Source organism: Kogia breviceps, chromosome 4, assembly GCF_026419965.1.
Source record: "Kogia breviceps isolate mKogBre1 chromosome 4, mKogBre1 haplotype 1, whole genome shotgun sequence".
Lineage (NCBI taxonomy): Eukaryota > Metazoa > Chordata > Mammalia > Artiodactyla > Physeteridae > Kogia > Kogia breviceps.
The window spans coordinates 158,159,289-158,184,633 of NC_081313.1; the positions used below are offsets into that span (position 1 = coordinate 158,159,289).

The following is a 25,345-nucleotide window of genomic DNA, read 5'->3' on the forward strand; positions in this document are numbered from 1 at the left end:
ATGAAACTGATAGAACACACCAACTAACTAGGAGAAGCAAAGCAGCAAAACACATGGACCATATTCCATTCTTTCCTTTTAGATGCTTACACGAGAGCAGAAGTTGTTTATGAGTGGACCAGAGAGCCGGCACGCTCAGTGGTTGTAGCAGAAGATGGGTCACGCCTAAACCAGTACGATCTTCTTGGACAAACAGTAGACTCTGGAATTGTTCAGTCTAGCACAGGTGAGTGCCATTCAGTTACTTTAGATAGGGGAGAAGGACCAGAAAACGTTTTTGTAAGAATGTGCAAATTCAGTTAAGTCCTTCAATGACAAAAGTAGAGAGAGTGAAAATTGCACTAAACTGGGGAACAGTTGGACTGAGAGCTGGTGTAAACTCTATAGACCTGTGACCTTGAATTTGACATTTAATGCCTTTTGCTGTCTGGGAGGTTTTGTTGTTGTTGTTTGTTTATTTACAAAATGAAGAAGTAGTTCCATGTGACCAGAGTAGCATTGTATTTATAGACATGTGAACTTTTGGAGAAGAATATATGGGTTAAATCCTTATTCCTCCAGCTTGCCAGTTAATTGTGGTCACCTCACAGGGTTGTTGGAAGGAATGAATTAAATCCATGAAGAGTAATCATCACGCTTCCTGGCACATAAAAAACTCTTAATAAATGTTAGCTATTAATATCATCTAGGCCCCATTTATTGCCATGATTCAATAAATCTTGGTAAATTTCTAGCGGCAATCATTACACATAGGATACCAAAAAGCCTTTTCTTCCCCACAAATCCATTTGTAACTCTAGCCAGGGATCTTCTATAGCCAAAATCTACACTGATCACTTCATTCTGGAATTAAAAGTAGATGGACCACCATCCTGCTTGGTACTGTAACTGTTTTACCAATGAAACACTCAGAATTAGGTCAGATGCTATCAAGCAGCTGTATCTAAAATTTTAAACTTTTGAAGTTGTTTCAAGAAATAAGATGAGTTTAGTTATGCAGGTATCCCTTTTGTGACTAAGGGATATGTGATCATAGGGTCAGATAATTATAAATAAAATTTGGATTCTAACAATTAGGAAAATGTACTCCCTTAATCCCAATATTTTTAATTATGTTCAATTACTGAAAGCTTAGCAAGGATCAACAATTTTATGACTGTATCTAAAATTTGAAATTAGTTCATTCACTTTGAGTTGTAATTCCTAAAAAAAAAAGACAATTAAGTGATATGTAAAGGCAGAACTGCTCTTTTTCTCAGGAAAATTTCTTCCTTACATTTCAGACTTTATATTAGGACCATGATCATTATAATCTGACCATTCTAAATTCAAGTAATAGGTCAATATATCTTACTCTGATTATTGGATAATTGCTGCTTAACAGGATCTGTCTTTTGCGTACTTTATAGCATCCATGGCTACTATAGAAGTTGAAATATTTATCTTTCTTGTTTTGAAAAATTGAGAAGATTTTCCCTCAGCTTTGTCTACCTTAGAAATGCACATGGCATAGTGGGAATGTCTTAGGCTTTGCAGTGAGAAAGATGTGGGCTCAAGTCCTAGTCCTGCCTCTTAGAAGCCTGGTGACTTTGGGAAGGTCATTTATCCAATTAGAAACTCTGTTCTCTTCTAATAATAGCGAGTCTGTAATTTTGCATTAAAGATGAGATAGTATAAAACACTAAACAGAGTGTTATTCAGTAGATGCTCAAAATAGTGTGCAGTAGCTGTTGTTATTGTCCTGAAAATATCCCAGAACATGGAAAATACCAAAAATTTTTCTTCCTCACCAAATTATGTTGGAAAAGATACTAAAATGAGCAGTGCTTACTTTTTAAAACTTGAATGCTATTATAAACTGGATATTGTGGTAGGTGCTACAGTCAATGATAGACAAGACACATATGGTTGGTAAGTGTTGTGATTAACATTTTTGTGAGGGCAAGTATGTGTCTGTCTTCTGTATCCCTATGATTTACTACAGTAGATGAAACAGGAGGCACTAAATAAATATTTTGAATTAATGAATAAAAAAAATGAATCCAGCCTGGGTAATCAAGGAAGGATTGATGCAGGGGTTGACTTTCATTTTGTCAATCTGTATTTGTTGGGATCCAAGTAATCACTATTCTAGGCCCAGGGCATTCAGAATAATAGACAAAGAACTTTCCCTCAAGAAATTCTCTCCCTACTATCATGAGAATGGAGGTTAGTAGATGTCGGGGAAGTATTTCAAGTGCAATAGCATGCATGCAATAGGACAAATATATACTACGGTTGCTGGGAGGAAGGAGTGTTTCCATTCTATTCTAACGCTAGTGACCTTGGTGTGTCACCTGTGTCACTGTATCCCTCTTTATATTCTAATTCCCATGTCTGCAAAATGAATGGCTTAGTCTGATGAACTTGGAGACCTTTTTCACTTTTGGTTTCCTAAATCAGCCTACCTACATTCTTGTTACTCAGAAAAGATATACAGTCCCAAAAGGGCAATAAGTGAGAAAGAGTGGTCCAACCCACCACCACCAAGCTGGCTAGACCTCATAAGTTAGGTTCATTAAAAGTCATCATTTCGTGTTAGAGCTGCAAGTTTATCTGTACAAAATAAGAGCTTTTCCTTGTCATTCCAATAATGGATATGGCGGGAGGGGGGAGGAGAATAAAGAGCAAATTCTCAAATGTGGGAGCTCAGTTTGATGTATGTTTTCCCCTCCACACTAAAACCCTGAACTACCCTTCCTCTGGGTCTCCTTTAGCTCATCAAAAATCCACCTTGTTACATTTCTATGAGAAGAAAGAAAGGTCTTTTGTAAGGTCTTCAATCCTGTATTTCACAACTCCTACAGAGCCTTGAAAACATTAAGATAAATGACATTGAGTGTTATTATCTCCCTGTTTCTGCCAGAAGACTAGGAACGGTGGCAGAAAAGTACACACACATTGAGAATGATTAGATAAAAAGCATCTTCTCTTACCTTAAAATTCTCTGTGGGGAGAGAAGCAATTCAGGTCACCTTCTAGAAGGTCAGAATGTGTTTCCCCACTTGCGTACAACCAGCACATGTGTGAATACTCACTCACACACACTACCAGTGACCTCTTTAAGGTCAAATACCTCTAGAACACTTGAGTGCCATAGGAGGGAAGATATGAGGCTCAATCCAATACCTGGATTTTTCTCAGTGTAAACATATTAGAGGGACAGTCCCTTCATTGGAATCTGCCATCAGTTTGGGGGATAAAATGAGTTGGAGACTTAGTTTGAAGTGCACTTATTCACCTGGCAGAGCAAACTTGTTACAAGGCCACAGAAGGATGAGTCTAGTCAGCTTTCACATCCGATGCAATTCTCTGTTATCCATTCATTTATTCACTTATTCCTTCAACCATTTGCTCATTGACTCTGTTTGACACTGTGATTGGGTCTGGAAAAGAGAGGTGAAAGACCCATAGTTCCTGCACTCAAGAAGATCATGGTTGAGTGATGTAAGTAGCTAATATGCATTGCGTTGTTCTAATCCTTACGACAGTCCAAGGTTGTAGGTATTATCATTATCTCCATTTTATGGATGGGACATAATTGAGGCCTAGAGAGGTTTAATAATTTTTCCAAGGTCACACAGCTAGGCAGTGACAGAACTGGGATTTGAACTTGGGAAGTCTAGCTATAGAGTGTGTCTCTCAACCATATGACATACTAGTAATAGGCAAGACAGACATGTGAAAATGCAACAATGTGGTATAGCATGAAGTTTAAGGGGTGGATTCTGGAGTTATACTGTGAGGTTTTGAATGCTGGTTTTACCACTTATTAACTGTGTGACCTTTCTCTGTTCATCTTTTCTCTTGTATTACTTGGAGATGATCAGAGAATCTACTTCATGAGTTACTGTGAAATTGAAATGAGAAAAATGCATGTAAACTGCTGACCAGAGTATCTGACATGTAAAAATTATATTATAAATATTCTATATTACTATTAATAATAATGATGAAGTTAGTACAAGAAAGCTACATGATGACACCTAAGAAGAAGTCATTTCTTCTTGAAGTATAAGGGAAGGCAGTTTGAAACTAGACCCCAGCCATGGCCCCCTGACTCATTCTAATATACTACATTATGCTTCCTAAGGAATTCTTTAAGGAAAGCCCACACAAAGATTATAATTGTAATTAAGGGACATGACAATGTGACTTATACAGAAATGCAAAGTTGTTAAATTTGGCACTAGGTATAAGAATAATATCACGGCTATAAAATAAGAAGAATGTAACATAAAATGCTTTTTTAAAACACAACGATGACTGGAAAGTCGTCATATTTACCTAAGTCAATAGACAGGTGTGATCAAAGGAAACGTAGGTGAGTTTTGTCTAATAAGAATGTCTCTTCTTTGTGAATGACTATTGTTTATTCTTAGAACAGATGACCAGGGAAAATTATAGGATCCTCTTTCCTAGAAACAGTCTTCTCTGGATGAGTTAGGATGACTCTGCAGGGTTGAAATGAATGAGGAAAGCAATTGTTTTCACTGACCACGGAGCAATAGTGGTGATCGACATTCACCAAAGGAGCCTCAGGACTTCTATTTTTGCAGCCTAATACATGATCTCCAGAGAAATAATATAACCGTAAGACATGAAAACAGGCTTATAGGAGGGAAGGTGGAGAGGGAAACTTACATAGTCATCTGGTCAACCTAATCATATTTCAGATGAGGAGATAGGTCCAGAGGGGTTAAGTGGCCTAGAACTATAACCATTGCTTCCTTATTTCTATTTCAGTATTCTCTGAAGCAGATATTAAAATACCAGCCCCTCCCTCAAGGACATTTTTTATTCCTCATTCCTTTGAAAAAGGTAGCATTTTAGAAAACACAAAATTTAGAATATTTGAAAGGAAAGTGATAGCTTTACATGGAATCAGTATCCACTAAAATTTTCTTAAAGAAATGAATGGATCTAGAGAATCCATTTCTATCCTTTCTACCTTTACACTGTAAATCTGCATGCGAATCAGACTTTTTTAGAAGAACTTTCACATCTGTTACTTCATATTATCCTCACAGCATCCCAGGAAACAGTTAAGTAGCACACTATCATTTTTACTGAATAAATGAGAAAACTGAAGTCAAATAAAGTTAAGCAAGGAATTTACTCTAAGTAACCAACATTTAAGAAAGTAAAGGATGGAAGCCAGATCTAAAGAAACCCTCAATGCTGCTTTACAAAATTATATTCCTGCTTCTTTTCTTCTCTCTCTTTAATTTTGTATTGAGATGTATAAGAAATATTGTCACATCTAATTTACAAGCTTCCCTCAGGGTTACATGATGTGCAAGGATATTTGAATTACAATTCTTCTAGACTGTTAAATCAGAGGGAAATAATTTGACATGCTTAGTACACAAGCACTTGATGTCTAGAGATACTCTTTCAATCCAATTTACATGACTTTTTTGTTGTGTTTTTCTTTCATTTTTAAACAATTACAATGTGATTCTGATTTTGCCACCTTTTGCTCTCCTTATTTAAAAGTTACTGATGGAAATAATCAATAAATAATATATTATTAGAATAGATAAAAGTTTTATTTGAGCCAAACTGTGGACTATAGCCTGGAAGACACAGATTCAAGAAGTGCTCAAATGGTGCTCTACCAGACAAAAATGGGGGAGGCTTACAAAGGCAAAGACTGCAAAATTACATAAGTTGTTTGTCAGAAATTATAGATGGAGCTGGCAAGAAGTAAGGATGTTTATTAAGCAAGGGTTGGTTGGGGTCCGAAATGGATGCATAGTTACATGGGGAGAACTTGAGACCATAAGGTTGCAGCTGGCAGCTGCTAGCAGATATTATTTTGAGAATGGTTAGTGGTGTCCTTGAGTCTGGTAGAATTCAGAAAATTGAAATTCTCAGTGATAGGAATATATCTGAAACCACATCCACAGTGGCCATCCAGATCCATTTTGGATGCCTGAACCTCAGTTATTCCATTTAGATTTTTAAATGCATTCTTTTCTTTAATGGTTAAAGTAGATGTACAATGCGTGCTTGATAGGCCACAAGACAGGCTGTTCTGGTTAGCAATAAGTATCAACCAAATCATGTATAAGCCAGAATGACTTCCTCATACCTCAACATGTGAAAATTTCTTCCATCAACATTTTGTACCAAAACTTCTTAGATTTTGTTTAATTGAGGAAGGTGACGTCAAAAGATTTGAAGTTTTCCTCTACTTTTTCTAATTTGTTAGTGAGGAAGTGGTTTATAAAACAAATATAATGTCACATGACAGCTCCTCCAAAAAAATAATCTGTGCAGAATCTTCCCAAAATGTCACATTGTGAACAACAAAAGATGATAATGGATATATATAGACATTCACCTTTCTGGCATTATATGAGAGATGGAATTTTTTCTTTGAGCTGATGACATTTTGCAGTCTACAACTGAATGAATGGTTAAGAATAATAATGTGTACTCCTGGGAGGTGAGATGTAACCAGACTGTCTACCCAAGGCTACATTTTAGCAGAGTCCCAGGAAAAAATGTGGTTTTTTGCATTTTTCTTAAATTTGAATCACTTGTTTATTTCAGACGACCTTGGAAACATTATCCAAGTTATCTACAGAAAATAGAAAAAAATTAGATAACATTTTATTTAACTTCCAAAAAAGAGATGCTAGTGGATGTTAATTGCAATAAGTATTCTTAAGCCTCATTCATCCCTTTTCACCATAGGTAGGTGCTGAATATTGAGGATATGTAAAGCCATGCTATACTCAAAGAACTGTCTCTCTTCTTAATTAGCTTTCAGTTTGGTGGAGGGGTATGAGTACATAAATAACTAAAATTAAAAGTATACAATATATTTATAAGTGTAAACAGAAGCTGTAAATAAACTTGAAGTTACTTAATATTGATCAGTAAATAGCAGGTGTTATCATTAATAACAATCATGAAAACATAACTGAATGTATCAATGATTTCCTACTATAGAGAGTATAGGGAGCATTTCTTCTACCAGTATTTCTGCCAATTCTGACTGGAGAAATGAGAAAAAAAATGGAGAAAGGAACTAAAATGTATTTTAAAACTCTTATGTAGAATGATCTTAACTAGAGCCCTTATTCTGTATTCTCCCCACAATATACTTATCACCATTTTATAATGAGGAAACTGAGGATCAGAGAGTTTAAGGCTACACAGCAAGAAAATAGCATATCTGGGTTTTGAACCCAAATTCATTTGCTTCTAAAGCTAATAAAGTGTCCCCATACAGTACATTTCTTCCTCTTCTACTATGGACTGAGCCCAACCCATATATGAACAAAATATTTGGCTATAGAAGAGGTCAAGTAGGGAATTTTGTTGATCAGATTACAGAGATATGAAAATGTGTGGTGAGACATGAGATGTGATACTGAAACACGTATCAGAGCTAGGATGTGGAGAGTGTTGAGTACTGGTTAGGGAATTTGCTTGTTAGTATGTAACGCTGGAGATGTTGTTCATTATCACATTGCAGGAAGGGAGAGTGGCTACTAGTGGCATCTAGTGGGCAAGAGGCAAGGTATGTGGCTAAATATCCTACATTACACAAGACAGCTCCCACAATAAACAACTATCTGTTCTGAAATGTCAGTAGTACTGAGGTTGAGAAACCCTGATGTGGACAATGGGAATCCATTAAGATGTTTTAAGGTATGTATGTATGCTTTAAAACAATCACTCTGACCTCAAATTTAGGGAAAACTGTAGTTTAGGACAGGACTGGAGACAAACAAGACAGTTCATAGATAATGGTAGATTTACATTGTAAATCTGGCAAAGGAGATAAGAGCAATGACCATGAGATAAGAGATAGACTGAAAGGTACTGCACAGGTGAAATTAAAATTGTGATGATCAACTGATTCCTTTCTCTCTCTTTTGGAAGTCCTACTTAACATCCAAGGATTATTTCCAGGTTTTTATCAATAGCCTGAGTGAACAGACAGATGAGAGTGCCATGAATTTAGAAATGGACGCTAAGTGGAAAAGAAGCCCTGCTATACGCTAGTCATTATATTTTATGGAAAAGTTTAAGTAATATCACTTTTGAACATATTTAGTTGGTGATATCAATGAAAAATCAGTATCTATGAGATGTCTAGTAGATATTTGGAAATACAGTGGTTTTTGAGAGCAATGTCACTTAGAGATGCAGATTCCCGCAGCCATCTGGCTAAAAATGACATTAAGAGCAGGGGTGAGAAGGAAAATTCCTTATTAGAGTCAAGAAAAAAAAAAATAGAGATGACAGTTAAAGACAGAACTATACCAGCAACCTCTACATTTGCTTTGCAGAAAGATGAAGATTAGTGCCCAAGAGACAGGAAGAACTCATAACTCTCTGACTGAAATATCCAGTGAGTTAGCAAAAGACACTGAAAATGAGAGCTAAAAGGAGAATGAGTCTAGAGAGTGCTATCAAGATGGTAGGGGCAGTTAGCATTGCTTAATTTTTAGTGCTACAAAGAAGATGGTCAGTGGGCTTGAAGATTGAGATCTCCTTTAAAACTGAGATGTTCAGTTATGGATATTAAGAGATCATGAGCAGTTTTAACCACATTATAGGGGCTGAAGCTCGATGGCCATGAGCTGAGACATAAATCACAGGTTGAAGAGGGAAAAGTTTGGAGTTGAAAGGAAGGAGGAAGATAGAGAAATGTGAATACCGAAGAAAGCAATCTTTTCTTAGTAAGAGTACACTTATTTTTCTCCTACCCACACACAGATAAGTAAGTATATATTCAGAGTGAGTAAAGCTAAAAACTTCTAAGACTTGCAATTAAGAAATAACATCAACTAAAAACAGAAAACACCTCCTACAATTTGGGTTGTGTGTTTATTTCTTTGGGCCTCTGATCAAATCAGACTTTGACATATATAAAGACCATGGAGAGTGCCTAGCTACTCCATTATTTCCCAGACTGGTCTAAGAATTGAGACAAGTTAAAAAGCTAGTGACAAATAGGATTTTTCTGCCCTCATCTTAAAGAATGGTTTGTGTGTATAGGTGGGACCTGAACAGTTGCATGTTTCGAAACCTTCCCAGGTGATTGTGATGAAGGTGTTCCTCAAAACAAATTTTGAGAGTTCTACCACACTCTTCTCATTTTGATAATCAGGGTAAGCCAAATCCAAGGTCAGAGAGCTACTGAAAGAAAGTGCAAGAGCTGGAATTCAGCTCCCCTGACTTGGACACCAAAGCTCCTCCATTAGACAGCCTGACTCTTTTCTGCAGAGGACAAACTGCAGATCTGGCATCTTCTAATCCACCGGTGTACATCATCAGGATCTAGCACATTGCCTTCAGGGTTATTAAAGCCAATCTGTAAATATATGCTCAGATTTGTCTCTTAAATGTATCAGGTACTGGGATTAGGACATAAGAAAATCGATGAGATCTCTGCCACATCAATCTCAACCTCAGTGCCATTTTGGTGTTTGTTTCTTTTTTTTAATTTTTATTGGAGTATAGCTGATTTACAATGTTGTGTTAGTTTCAGGTGTAGCAAAGTGAATCAGTTACACATATACATATATCCACTCTTTATTTTTTTTTTAGATTCTTTTCCCATACAGGCCATTACAGAGTATTGAGTAGAGTTCCCTGTGCTGTACAGCAGGTTCTTATTAGTTATCTATTTTATATACAGTAATGTGTTATGGTGTGTTTTTTAAATGTCTCTTTTCTTTTTTTTTTTTTTAATGTCTCTTTTCTTTTCTGGATAAAAGCTTTTCTCTCCAGGAACTAGATGTCATGTGGATAAAGGTTATGTCGTCTAACCTCCAGGTTCTTGCTGCTGATGGAAAAACTCAGAGTTAATTTATTTTCAAGGTGAAATTGCTCACCTTACTGTCTGTTTTACCCTCCAGGAGAATATGTTGTTATGACCACTCATTTCCACCTGAAGAGAAAGATTGGCTATTTTGTTATTCAAACATACCTGCCATGCATAATGACGGTTATTCTCTCCCAAGTCTCATTCTGGCTCAACAGAGAGTCTGTACCAGCAAGGACTGTCTTTGGTAAGTGCCAATCAAGATGCGCATGCAAGGGTCTGGAGGGCAAGTTGTATCATATCTGTGACATTGCAGATAGAATGAAAAAAATAATAATACATTAAAATCTGAAGTTAGTACAATAGGAATGTTCAAGGAATTACCATTCTCATTATGACATGATTGTAAAAAAATTCTTTTTTTTAAATAGCAAGCTGTTTTAGTGCATGTTAATCAATGGGATTAATGAACACTTGATTTGCTATTTTAGGAGAAAAAAGGAATGGAGCAGGCATGAAATGCATGTGATAGATTAAAATACACACATAGAAACATTAATACTTAAATCATACATTTAGAATCATTTAGAATCTAGTGATTCTAAAACATTAATACTTAAATCATACATTTAGAATCATGTGTCAGTGTATTTTTTGAGAATCTGAGAAAATATAGTATCAGCAGAACTACTTCCTTACATATATGAAAGCAAGGGGCCCTTATGTAGAAATAATTCATTGATGACCATGACACCAGTACAGGAATATCTCATTTTACCCAATGTGTGCACTTCTGAAGAGTTACAAATATTTTTTTCTATGAAAATATTTTAAATGCCTTAGATGCTTTAAGTCAGTCTAATGGAAAAATGTTTAAAGGGTAATAACTTTTTACTAATAGGAAAACTCACTCCCTAATTTATAATTTTAGAAGTTTGTATTTCATATAAAGAGGTATTTCCTGCCTGTATCATAGTACACTGTCTTAAGTGTACTTTTCAGACTGATGAAAACAAGATTTCATCACCAAAAACTTACTGATTCATTCATTCATTCACTCATTCAATTGTTGACTTTTTCTTTGAAATCTACTATGAGGTCCTACTATGTTCTATGCATGGCATGTAGTTGTTACCCTAACATAAACCATTCTTTTCATGAATGTTAAATTCTGGAGCTTAAAATGTGAATAACAATAAAATCATACAGAATACTTATCGAATGCTTTGTTCTCTGAAACAACCCTATATTATCTTATTTAACACTAAAAGAATCGTCTGTAATATTATCCCTGTAGTATAGACAAGAAAGCTAAGGAGCAAGATATTAAGTAACTTGCCCAAGTTCAGAAGCTATGATGTGAAGAACTCTGGAGTAAGACCCAGCCTCTTAGCTCTAGAGTCTGTGAGCTTAATGATGATGAGGTACAACTACCCATGTACTTCCTGCTGCAATGACAAGGCATGAAATGGGGTTGTCGTGGGCAACATAATTCATCTGTAAATTATAACCACATATTTAATTGGTGAAAGGTACAATTATCAAGGTTCATTCCAAAAATATTAACTAGGCACATGCTATGTTTAAAACCCTTTACTACAAAACAGAAGCCTTCAGGTGCTTACAATCTAAACTGAGGATTATTCTTGTGCAGAGAATCATCTCAGGAAAAAAAGCAAGACTCTGTTACAAGGGCCCAGAAAAACATCTTTTCTTCTGAACTTAGCAAGGTGCTTCTGGGTTGGAAACCACGAAATCTTTGCTGTTACATTAGCCTAAGAACACAGCTAAATCAAGACCCAGAATGATTCCACCTGCAGAGCAAAAGAGTAGTTCATTTAAAACTTTTTTTCCCTTACCACAATTTGTAAATATTAACTAGTGTTTACACCACTTATTAGAACTGAAGATTGAACTCTTGTCAGATGCTCACTTCTATAAGTGTATGTAGTTTGAGCCCTTTATTCACTTGAATTTTTTTTTAATGACAACAAAAGACATGTACTTTATGTTTTATGTTTATTTTTGTAGAATGAGCCCAGCACTATAGTGAAAATGATTTTTTAAAATGCTCACTTCCCCTGCTTCAGTCCCCAACAAATCCTACCCTTCCTTTTTGGAAATCCTCTAAAGCACTTTGGAATGTTTCAAAAACCTTGTTCTTAACATTTTCAACAGTCTGCTATCTCAGCTGACTCATGCCCTTTTGGTAAACATAACTGCATATCTGTAAACTCAACCATGGCAAGTGTTTCTGTGTATCAAGTTATATATTTCTAATGTTTTAAGTTCAATAAAATCACAAATACAATTTTCTGAGACCTTCAGCCTTCTAACATTTATTTAGTACACGTCTCTATTCTTTCTAGTCTGTGCTCAGCACATTCCTGTGAGCTGTGAGGAATGCCTGAGAGGGTCATGGGTATTTAAAGAAAAAATACCAAAGGGAAAAAATAAAGCAAAAGTTGTACCTTATAACAGTTTATTAAATGGCATCCAAAACCCAACAAAGCTGGAGCCATTTCATGTCTTAAAACAACATCTTCTTGACCTTCCACGCTCTTTCTCATTTGGAGGCTGTGGTCATGTAATTTTGCTGCCAGATAGACCCAAGTTTTAGGTTCAATCTTCGGTCTTCTGAGTGTCAGTTGCCTATAAAATGAGAGTACAAATAAAATAAAATAGTGCCATTTAAAAGATTAAGTGAGAAAAATAAAATAAAATTAGTAAATTGTCAGGCTCAATACTTGAAACTTAATAGATACTTAACATATTTTTGGTTTTTTCCCTTTCCCTATAGCAGGAATTGTAAGACAACACACACACACACACACACACACACACACACACACACACACACCTCTCTTTATGTTATTCTTAACTGTTTTAAATTTATGGATACTTTTTTTAAGGACACCCATTCCCCAATTACTTTTAACAGTTGGTTGCCCACATAAACCAAAATTCAAATAAAAAATGGAATTCACTTTAGCGGGGATTTATCCAAAAGGACTGAAGTTGTTAATAATAAGTTATTAACTTTGGGGCTTCCCTGGTGGTACAGTGGTTAAGAATCCGCCTGCCAATGCAGGGGACACGGGTTCGAGCCCTGGTCCAGGAAGATCCCACATGCCACAGAGCAACTAAGCCCGTGCGCCATAACTGCTGAGCCTGTACTCTTAGAGCCCGTGAGCCACAACTACTGAGCCCATGCTCTAGAGCCTGTAATCTGCAACAAGAGAAGCCACCGCAATGAGAAGCCCGTGCACCGTAACGAAGAGCAGCCCCCGCTCACCGCAACTAGAGAAGCCCGCGCGCAGCAATGAAGACCTAACACAACCAAAAAATTTTTTAAATGTTATTAACTTTGTCCTTAGTAAGTATCAGGCTAAGTGCTAAACACTTTATTACATTATTTTATTTAATACTCACAATAGCCTTCTGAGTTAGACTTATTAAAATTAATTTATAAGGTAATAATTACAAAAAAATCCAGAAGCTCAGAACTGAGGCAATTTTTCCAACGTCACTCAGCAGTTACAGAGCTGGGATTTGATTTTTTTTTTTTTTTTTTTTTTTTTTTTTTTTTTTTTTTTTTGCGGTACGCGGGCCTCTCATTGCCATGGCCTCTCCCATTGCGGAGCACAGGCTCCGGACGCGCAGGATCAGCGGCCATGGCTCACGGGCCCAGCCGCTCTGCGGCATGTGGGATCTTCCCGGATCGGGGCACGAACCCGTGTCCCCTGCATCGGCAGGCAGACTCTCAACTGCTGCGCCACGAGGGAAGCCTCCAGAGCTAGGATTTGAAACTGGGTTGCTCTGTTTTCCAAATACTTACATTTAATTACCTTGCTCTTTGCTCAAGTTAATATTGATATGTAAATTTGGGGGCTATTTTCCCGCCAATATTCCTTAAACTATTTGTTGGTTACATAATATGGTTAATGCCCCAGAACTTTCTGCAACACCTCCAATGTTCATGTCATAGTAAGTCTATTTCCTACAACTGTGACCATGTATCAAAAACATAAGTTAATAAAAATCTCAGGGCTTCCCTGGTGGCACGGTGGTTGAGAATCCGCCTGCCGATGCAGGGGACACGGGTTCGTGCCCCGGTCTGGGAAGATCCCACATGCCGCAGAGCGGCTGGGCCCGTGAGCCATGGCCGCTGAGCCTGCGCGTCCGGAGCCTGTGCTCCGCAATGGGAGAGGCCACAACAGTGAGGCCCGCGTTCCACAAAAGAAAAAAAAAAAAAAAAAAATCTCAGTATTTCTTCTTAGTCCTTTCACTTTCTAATAGAATTAAAGATCATCTATCTTGAAAATCACGGAAACTAGGGAATATTGGGTGGTTTAAAGCAGCTTAGAAAAATTAGCCACTTACCAGCTGTGTAACCCTGCTGATTCTCTAAAATTAATCAAAAGGGGGAATCATAGGTATGAGTTTTAGACATATGGGATGACAATATCTTCTGTGCCAATAATTTACTTATCTTTAAAATGCTTTCACATATTATTATATTTAATCCTCAAATAATCTTGTAAATGTGCAGAACTTTTCCTCTCTTAGAATTTCAACAATGATGTAGACAATCAAGAGAATGAAGTTTAAATCATCACTTTTACAGTTATGGAGACTGAGGGCCCTAGAAATTAACTCACTCACTCAAGGCTATAGAGCTGAGAAGTAGTGAGGAACTAGTTACTGGAAGAGGTTAAGATTTTTTCAACACCATGCAACCTAAGCCACCCCGACTGGGTTCCTGTGATTTTTTTTCATACATTTTCAAATGGCTTAAAAGGGAACTTACAGTATTCTAACTAGTTTAGTGCATTACATATAGTAGGTTGATAATATTAATTTGTTAAATGAACATTAATGGATGTCATCATTCACATACCAACTCATATAATAATCTAAGTAAACTAAAAGCAACTGACTTGAAAATTGCTTTGAACATAGGTGACTTTAATCAGTAGGGATAGATTCACAGAATAGGGAAGATAGGGCAGCATTAGCAGAGAGAGTAAGATTGTGGACATTTGAATCTGATGAATGTGTTCAAATTTGCTTTTGCTACTTCTGAGCTATATGACCTCAAGCAAGTTACATGCAACTTATTTCAGGAACGTCTTCAAAAGAGTAGCTATTTGAAGAATCAGGAAAATATAGTATGAAGGCCAAAGAGTTAATAATGTAACAAGATATTATCCTAAAATAATTTAATTATCTCTCAATGATGAATTATCAAAAAGTTATTCGTTTCTTGCATTGTATATTCAAAGTACACAGGTAGAATATTAAACAGAGCTGAGGATCCAGAGACTACTTATGGATCAAGGACAGTGAAGATACCTGCTTTTTTCTTCCTAGAGTTGGGGACAGTAAAGGAATATTATCTCCTTTCCTACCCAGGACACCATGTTCAAGACACACCTGTTTACGGGAGTTCACTATCTTATTAACAGCTTCTCAACAGCAGAGGAGTTTATCCCTCCAAGAGCTCTCCATCAATACTGCCATACCATGAACTGCAAACTACGCTGGGGTTAAATTAAAACTCATCCATCCCAAACCAAAATGGGATGAACTTGAAAACACACTCTGTGTTTCCCTTTACATAAGTAGGCTGACCTCAGTGATGAAAGTTTGTAGTATGAACCTACAAATTCACTTTCTTTCTTTACAGGAGTAACAACTGTGCTCACCATGACAACTTTGAGTATCAGTGCCAGAAATTCCCTCCCTAAGGTGGCTTATGCAACTGCTATGGATTGGTTTATTGCAGTGTGCTATGCCTTTGTATTCTCAGCTCTAATTGAGTTTGCCACAGTAAACTATTTCACCAAAAGAGGTTATGCATGGGATGGCAAAAGTGTGGTTCCAGAAAAGGTAAATGCTTTAATATTTCCTGTGATGTAGCACTATTATGTCTTTTTAAACATGTAGGATGGGATGTTTGGACTTGGGGGAATGGATGAAGAATGCAGAGAGAGGGTAAAGAGGATTCTTTGTTTCTTACGTCACAAATGATTAAGTGCTATGAGAATTTTGTTATTGCTAAGGAAAGGTTGTTTCAGTGGATAGATGTTCAGAGTAGAAGGAATGAGACAAAGGAGAAACACAAAGGTAAACATCTCTCCTCAAATATGCTTTCCTATGGTCCCCATTGATGTGAGAACAATTTTAACAAACCTGACATTAGGAGCAATTACGCCATTATAATTTTTGTAACTTGAAAATTATAGTCTTCTGGTTGTTTTCCAAGCCTAATAACTTTGGTCATAAATGTTATTACTTTAATGGCTCAATTGAATTGAGCTTGCAAAATGCATTCTCTCTAATTTTCACTAAAGGGTAGGAAACACATTTTCTTTTTCCAAAATAGAGGTTTGCTTTAAGAATCATAACACACAGAACTCACAGAAAAACTCTTCACTGTAGAAAATTATCAAGTCAAGAATATCACTGTTCTTCTCAATTAGAACCTACTTTAGCGTGGATTTTAAAGCACAGTTGGGAGGGACTTCCCCCATGGTCTGGTGGTTAAGACTCTTCCTTCCAATTCAGGTGGTGAGGGGTCCATCCCTGGTCAGGGAACTAAGGTCCTGCATGCTGCAGGGTGCAGCCAAAATAAATAAGTAAATAAATAAATCACAGTTGGGGAGGATATTTCTACTTCGGGGGTTTGAAGGAAAAATATGTCAAAATGCAAGGGAGCCTTATGATGGTGGAAAGAAGGGCAAAGTCAGAGACACAGAGATTCTAAGACATCTAGAAGTAATCTAGGAGGAATCACTCTACAGCAAATATAGAATTCTAGTGTCTTGAGTCAGTCCCTAAAAATACAGTTCTGTGGTCAAATACACGAATAATTCTGCATACTGCCACCGAGTCACAGTATAGTAAAGAGTCTGAGAGGGTGTATAGTAAAGAAATCCATTTAATGATGTTTTTCCCATAGCTCCACAAATATACTAGAAAAGAGGATCCTTTGTGTTGGAAACATCTACCACATCTAATAGAATCTAAAGTGTTACTGATTATACGATGTACCACTAATATACGTATACATAAGAAAGAAAATATGCTGCCAAGCAAAAGCTCTTTGAGCTTTACCTTTCAGCCACAGGTGAATCAGTTGAACACCTCAGTGATCTTGTACACAAGCAACAGCTTAGAAGGTTCTGCATCAGATGCACTATCACAACCAAAATGGGCCAGACCCAGTCCTCAAAATTCACCTTGCCTTGAAACATCCTTGTCCAGTATTAAAAAATCTCTGAATTTTCAAATCAAGAACCTTAGCTCAGGGTCAGTAAAGAGGAGACAAGACAAAAGGGACTGCATTTACCAGTTGGAGAAAGGGGTGAGAGAGTGGAGACAGAGTTTTTGTCCAATACTTAACCTTAGCCATTGATGGCCTCCATTTGTCCTAGAACAGAAGGGCAATCTCAAAGGAAAGAGCACCAAAACTGAAGATGAGTGATCATAAGACACTACCAATTGTAAGACATAGCCCAAAGTCATAGATGTGGACATTTAAAAAATGCACATCTTAGAATCACTGGCATACTCTATTAAAGTTCTTCAAAATTAACTATGCAAACATCGGTGATATGCAATTGAAAAATGAAATGCAAGCACTGGGAAAAGTTACTTTTCTATCTTAATCATTTCTTTGCACGCTGCAAGAGGCCAATGTCTTTCTGATTGTGGCTCATCAGTATCAGTTGTTAATGACTTGTTAGATAAATTGAACTTGATCTGGAAAGCATAGAATTTGGGTTGAGGCATTGGTGAGCTCATAGTTGAGTTTATATTTCTCTATTTCTGACCGTATGTTAGTCTTTCAAGTGCTGTGTCTCAAATAAAATATTCAATCTCTATCAATCTACAGTCCGTGTTATTCAGTGTACACATATAGATATAGGTATAGTCATATCTATATATATCTCTCTCTATATATATATTTATGTATAGATAGATACATAGATACATATACATAATGCGTATATCTGTCATCCTAATGAGAAAGAGAATATCTTTTAGAATTTATCTATGTCTCTGTAAAAATGTTCCCCAGGGCTTTTCCAGTTTGATTAGCTTATAATAAGGAGCAGGATCACAGTGTGATCCATGTCTCATTTGGACATTCAGGGAGAATAAATAACATATTTTTCCTGTGACCAGATGAGTGTTTTCAGGTGAGGTAAAATTTCAATCTCTGACATGGTATAACTTCAAAAAAAAAGAAAATTCCCATAGGGCATCATGTTTTCAAGCAAGCATATAGTAGCCTTCTTAAGATCCATCCTCATATGGTTAATTGCTGAAAGAAATACCAGCTTCTTAATGAATAGGGGGGAGCTCAATATTTTCAGAAATGAAAAAAACTGTATTATTTCCTGAGAAACCAATCAGATATTTCTAAATATCCTTTTCAACATGATGCTGCAAAAAGAAAAAAAGAAAGAAAACACTTAAGTTGAGAAAATTTAGTATTAGGGTATTATGAATTGGCAGTGGGAGAGACGAAATCTACCAATAATACAAACTCTTCTCCCAGAATTTTTTCTGTGGCAGATTATTCATTTCAGTTTATCTAATAAGGTATCTGTCACTCAACAAATTTTGTTTAGATTAGAATCCATTGCCTCTCTTCAACATCAGAGGGCATATACATTTTATCTAAAGGAGATACATGCTTTTCAATGTATCCTTTAACATTAGATCTGTTGGGCTTCCCTGGTGGCGCAGTGGTTGAGAGTCCGCCTGCCGATTCAGGGGACACGGGTTCGTGCCCCGGTCCGGGAGGACCCCACATGCCGCGGAGCGGCTGGGCCCGTGAGCCATGGCCGCTGAGCCTGAGCGTCCGGAGCCTGTGCTCCACAACGGGAGAGGCCACTGCAGTGAGAGGCCCATGAACCGAAAAAAAACAAAACAAACAAAAAATTAGATCTGCTATTTTCTAAGCAGTGGACTCAATACAAGTTCATTCTGGCTGTTTGTGTTGAAATAATTCATACCAATTTTTGACTTGTAGTCATTTGGACCACATTCAGAGAGAATCAATTTTACTCATTTTATTTTTGTACAAATAATTATAGAAATTTCTGTCACTCCTCCTAAAGCTTAAGCAAATCTGCCTTCACTATGAAATGGGTGTACACTTGGACTAAGTGGCCTTACTTTTAATGGTGTAATACTAGGAGAAAAAAAAAATCTGGGCTTTTTTTGTTGTTGTAAGTGATTTGGAGAGGAGAAAAGGTAGCAGATAGGTCATGGAGTTGGATAATAAAGAAATTAACCTGTTACAAATGCAGCTTGTGAGTGAGAAATATCAGCTCTTCTAGAAGTAATATTTTATTCTGATTGGATATTAAAAATATAGATTGTCCAGAGTATATCGAGTCTGCTTGGTCAAGTTTAGCTGCTGATGAACATTCTCTGTGTAGTTTATTCACAATGTCAATAAGCAGGCTTCACTCCCTAGGAGTTCTGATTCAAAATGCAAGATTGTGCCCAAGACATTTACACTTAAAAATATTTTAACTGGTGATTTAGTGTGCACAAAAAAACAAGGCTCGGGCTTCCCTGGTGGCGCAGTGGTTGAGAATCCGCCTGCCGATGTAGGAGACACGGGTTCGTGCCCCGGTCCGGGAAGATCCCACATGCCGCGGAGCAACTAAGCCCGTGAGCCATGGCCGCTAGGCCTGCGCATCCGGCGCCTGTGCTCCGCAACGGGAGAGGCCACAACAGTGAGAGGCCCACATACCGCAAAAAAAAAAAAAAGGCTCACTCTTCTAGACTAGTGCTATCCAGCAGGAATATAAGTGAGCCACAAATGTGAGCCATATATATAATTAACATATTTCTGGTAGCCTTATTTAAAAAGTACAAACCAGTGAAATTAAGTTTAATAATATACTTTAGCCAATATATCAAAAATATCCTCTTTACATGTAAATAATTCTAAACATTATTTAGGAGAAATATTGCATTTTTTAATTTTTCATACTAAGCCTTCAAAATCCTATGTGTACTTTATACTTCCAGAACATCTCAAATTAGACTAGTCACATTACAAGTGCTCAATAGTCACAAGTTACTGATGGCAACTGTATCAGAGCACATAGCTCTAAACAATGATACACTTTATTTTTGAGAAATGTCTGTATGACAGAAACTCTAAGAAATACTGCACTTGTCAATTACTGCACAGATAACATTGATAAGCAGCTAACACTGAGCAAGAATTGAATTCAGGATATCCCGACTACCCCTGCTTTGTCATTTGCCCATTGGAAACATGGGGAGAAGGAGCAAATAATAATTAGCTCAGCAATTTTTCACTGCAAAACAAACTACCCCAAAACTTAGTGACCTAAAACAACCACCAAGCATTTGAGCTGGGAAAAACCTGATGGTATTTCTATTAGTCTGACCTGGGCTCATGCCAAAAAGTCCTTGATACGTGGTCATACTTGGTCCTGCCCAAAACATCCATAAGACGTTTGGTCCACACCAAAGGACTTTGTCATTTGATCCCGTCCAAAACCATTTGGCATGGACCCGATATGCTCATGGACATTCTGGATAGGACCACATTTCAAGGACTTGGCGTAAACCAAATGTCTTACGGACCAACTGTCTTATGGACATTTTGGACAGGAACAAATGTCCTTCAAGGTCACTTGTCAATCTTATAACTAGACGTTTGTATCTGTGTTTTTCATTTTTCCCCAAAATGCAGTCGTAAATTACATTCCTTAGATTTTAAATAAAGCACATGTTTGAGTTCTAAAGTAAAGGTCACTTTACTCAGCAACTTATAAACATGCTTCCCACAGTTTACTAAACAAAATACTTTTACTCTTTCCTCCTACAGCCAAAGAAAATGAAGGATCCTCTCATTAAGAAAAACAACACTTATGCTCCGACAGCAACCAGCTACACACCTAATTTGGCCAGGGGTGACCCCGGCTTAGCCACCATTGCTAAAAGTGCAACCATAGAACCAAAAGAAGTCAAGACGGAAACAAAACCACCAGAACCGAAGAAAACCTTTAACAGTGTCAGCAAAATTGACCGACTGTCAAGAATAGCCTTCCCGCTGTTATTCGGAATCTTTAACTTGGTCTATTGGGCTACATATTTAAACAGGGAGCCTCAGCTAAAAGCCCCTACCCCACATCAATAGGTCCTGTCTTTCACATTCTGTTGTTCAGTCCTCTGCACTGGGAATTGCTTTCTGTTCTCAACGCAGTAATTCCCATCTGCTTTTTTGCCTCTGTCTTAAAGAATTTGAAGATTTCCTTATTTCCATAATTCATACAAGAACTACAGACCCCTGTCTGGCAGTCCAGAGCAGAGCATACAGCTGAGAGATAGGATTCTGAAAGAGGGAGCAAGAGAGAAAAATCACGACAGAAGGAGACATAAGGGAAGAGAGAGAAAAGGTGGGGGAAGTAGGTCCAAAGACATGAGTAAAAGTAGAAGAAAAATCAAACTTAACTCTATAACTCTGGGTCATTTGTAGATATATATTTCCAAATATTCTAGAAAAAAAGATACTGTATATGTCAAAAATATTTTTATGTGAAGGTGTTTAAAAGAATAAATTATAAATATTTAATGAAGAAGCATTTTAAAAAATCTATGTCTTTATTGCACAAACTACAATGTGCTTCTTATATTTCTGTTTTGTTTTTTAAACCGATGTATAGCTTTAACATTCTGTTTCCAAAGCTAAAGATCCCCACTCTTTCTCATTTTAAGAAATGCCTAATGCGTTATTTTGTTGTTAAATGCTATTTTAAAATTTATGGAAATTGCATTGGCAAATGTGCAGCTCCTCACTGTAGAGCACATTTAATCCAATGGAGACAAATGCTTTAAATAGGCTGCTTTACTATCATCTGAGCTTTTACCACTAGACTCAATGAGGAGTCATTTTAACAGATACACACTCAATAAAACTAAAAAAAGAAATAATAAATTTAAATAGAACAATTTTAAAAGATTTATTTTCCATCCTGTCTATATCCAGATAGCACATGCATCCAATAATCACTGGATTTTCATTCTGAAGATGTTTTTAGAGGGGCAAAAATATTTTGCAAGCTCTAGAATTGTTGAATGTATTATTTTATATAACAGTACATTAAAAGCTTTAGATTGAAATTTATGACTAGTAAACAAATATAGAATATATAAATTATATATGTAAATATACGGCATGAGATTGTACATTTTTTAACTTTTTTAAAGGTTGTGTTCTTAAAATACTGTGTAGGACTCACCGCTCTTAGCTGTTAGAATGTTGTTAAATGCTATGGAAATACTTTTAGAGCCTGCATTTAAGACCAGAACAGCCTGAAGGAATCAGATGGAAGTTCCAATATATGGGTATAAAATCTACTTATGGAGAGAAAGCTTGTAATTCAAACTGTTGTCCAGTGTACAGCAGTAAATCAGTTGCTATCTGCTCAAGTCATCCCACATTTCCCTATTTTAGGCTCTTGTAATATAGAAAGAAAATGGAAAAGCATTAGTGGGAGCTAGAAAATCAACTGTATATTATTGCTATCTTTGCTGATACCAACTATTTCAATAAGTGTTGTACCATATGTAGCATTAAATATAAAAATACATGAAAGAATGTACAGGAAATAGCTTTTATTGAGTAATATTACATTTCATTTATACTGTAGCAATATATTTGTAGGCATACTACGTAAGGGCTTTAATGACAAGAGGTCCATTAATACTCCCTATGAAAATTCTAGTCTGTTTCATTACTTCCCAGATGTTTTAGAAATAAATATTTATGCAGAAGGTATTTTTGAAGCCTCCTTTTGTCTGACAGAATTTCAGAGATATTTAAAATTAGTGTCCAGAATCCACAGGTTATGGTCTAACCACATTTAGAATACTATGACATAAACCTGTCATCATAATTACCAAATAAGACAGCTGGGATCCATACCCAAGTTTTGAGCAATGTTTGTCTCAAAAAGCTGCTATCCAATGATGCAGGAAAATACAGTTTGTGTTTTCCTAAACAAACTCTGGTTTTCTTTTTAAATGTGCTTTATTGTTTGATATGGTCCTGCCTAAATTCAATAAGCTAGCCCAATAAAGGCTGAACCAGGAAACTTCATCCTTCGGTATCATGTGTAGATATCATGTATAGAAATAAAATAAAATATGGCTCTAACTTCTGTGTTGCTGTTAATATTGTTATTTTGGGGCGTTAATCTAATGTGTTTATTAAGAGCATTTTATCTTCCAGACTCCTCATAGCTAACATTTGGTCTGTATTTTGCTCATTAGATGTGAATATTTCTTATTAGTCTGCTTTCTGCTATGCAATGACTGCATTTCTATCATTTCTTAGTTTGTTAGTATATGTGGACAGTATTCTATTGTATAAATTGATTGCACAACTTATCAAAGACAAACGATTCTATGTAGCTTTTCTACAGTGCTTTGCTAAACCATGTAATACTAGTTAAGTCTTCCTTGAAAATAAAGATACACTCTTATAGAGGACAGTTCCTGTAAACTCCCAGGAAAATTTTTTTAAAGATGACACTGAATGTTTATTGCACCTTAGTGCAGTGAAGTGGCAATAAAACCTAACATGAATTGAGGTTGTTTATGGCAGATGCATGTATTGCTTTACAGAGTTTAGCAAAAGCTCTTAACTTTATGTCATACTGTATTCTATTATAATAATAAAGCTAACAGTATTCATTAAAAAATGGAATGCTTGACTTTCTTTTCATGTTATCAATATGACCTACCATTGCCTTGTTTTAAAATATTTTCAAGTAGGAGCACCTAAAAGTGCCAAGTGCTAATAAGAATCTAGGCTTCCGGGCTTCCCTGGTGGCGCAGTGGTTGAGAGTCTGCCTGCCGATGCAGGGGACACGGGTTCGTGCCCCGATCCGGGAGGATCCCACGTGCCGTGGAGCGGCTGGGCCCATGAGCCATGGCCGCTGAGCCTGCGCGTCCGGAGCCTGTGCTCCGCAACGGGAGAGGCCACAACAGTGAGAGGCCCGCGTACCGCAAAAAAAAAAAAAAAAAAAAAAAAAAAAAAAAGTTTGTCTTTTGGGCTTCCCTGGTGGCACAGTGGTTGAGAGTCCACCTGCCGATGCAGGGGACACGGGTTCGTGCCCCGGTCCGGGAAGATCCCACGTGCCGGGGAGCGGCTGGGCCCGTGAGCCATGGCTGCTGAGCCTGCGCGTCCGGAGCCTGTGCTCCGCAACGGGAGAGGCCACAGCAGTGAGAGGCCCCCGTACCGCAAAAAAAAAAAAAAAAAAAAAAAAAAAAAAAGAATCTAGGCTACTCAGAAGATTTTTGAAGATGTATCAATAGTATGATCCTAAACTATGATTTTAAATGAATCACTTTCAAAAAGAGGAAATGTTAAACACCTGGTATCTGGTGCTGCCAGTAGCACCTCAACTCAAAATTTATAAAGCATAAATAGAAAAGAGTCAACATACTCAAACAATAGTAGTTTGTTCATATCTATTGTTAATACAGTAGATTTGTTTTCTGATCTACTCCTGGGAGACTGGTTTAATTGTTTTAGAGGAAGAGTCTGAGCATTATAGTTTTAAAAGCTCCCACAGAGCTATTACATTCCTTAATGTTTCTATAAGCACAAAGTTAAAGTACAAAACACTACGAGGGACCTTCAAGATGGTGGAGGAGTAAGACACAGAGATCACCTTCCTCCCCACAAATACATCAAAAATACATCTACACGTGGAACAACTCCTACAGAACACCTACTGAATGCTGGCAGAAGACGTCAGCCTTCCTAAAAGGCAAGAAACTCCCACATACCTGGATAGGGCAAAAGAAAAAAGGAAAATCAGAGAAAAAAGAATAGGGATGGAACCTGCACCTCTGGGAGGGAGCTGTGAAGGAGGAAAAGTTTCCACACAGTAGGAAGCCCCTTCACTGGTGGAGACGGTGGGTGGCAGGGGGGGAAGCTTCAGAGCCACACAGGAGAGCGCAGCAACAGGGGTGCAGAGGGCAAAGCGGAGAGATTCCCGCAGAGGATCGGTGCCAACCGGCACTCACCAGCCTGAGAGACTTGTCTGCTTACCTGCTGGGGGCGAGCAGGGGCTGGGAGCTGAGGCTTGAACTTCGGTCGGATCCCAGGGAGAGGACTGGGGTTGGCGGCGTGACCACAGCCTGAAGGGGTTAGTGTGCCACAGATAGCTGGGAGGGAGTCCGGGAAAATGTCTGCAACTGCCTAAGAGGCAAGAGACCATTGTTTTGGGGTGCACAAGGAGAGGGGATTCAGAGCACCACCTAAACGAGCTCCAGAGACAGGCACGAGCCGCAGCTATCAGCATGGACACCAGAGACGGGCATGAAATGCTAAGGATGCAGCTGCAGCCACCAAGAATCCTGTGTGCAAGCACAGGACACTGTCTACACCTCCCCTCCTGAGAGGCTGTACAGCCCACCACTACCAGGGTCCCGAGA

At 37.5% G+C, this 25,345-nt stretch overlaps 1 protein-coding gene across 6 annotated transcripts in view; it reads left to right on the forward strand.

Annotated features, from left to right (window-relative positions):
- GABRA1 (gamma-aminobutyric acid type A receptor subunit alpha1) overlaps positions 1-23,606 on the forward strand; it is a 61,072-nt gene extending 37,466 nt beyond the window's left edge. For all 6 annotated transcript variants that reach the window (XM_067032268.1, XM_059059808.2, XM_067032269.1 and 3 more), the window contains 4 exons: positions 83-226; positions 9,927-10,079; positions 15,522-15,724; positions 20,724-23,606. In XM_067032268.1, the coding sequence (XP_066888369.1) occupies positions 83-226; positions 9,927-10,079; positions 15,522-15,724; positions 20,724-21,035 (812 nt within the window). In that variant the 3' untranslated portion in view covers positions 21,036-23,606. The remainder of the gene's footprint in view (positions 1-82; positions 227-9,926; positions 10,080-15,521; positions 15,725-20,723) is intronic.
- Positions 23,607-25,345: the final 1,739 nt, after the last annotated feature.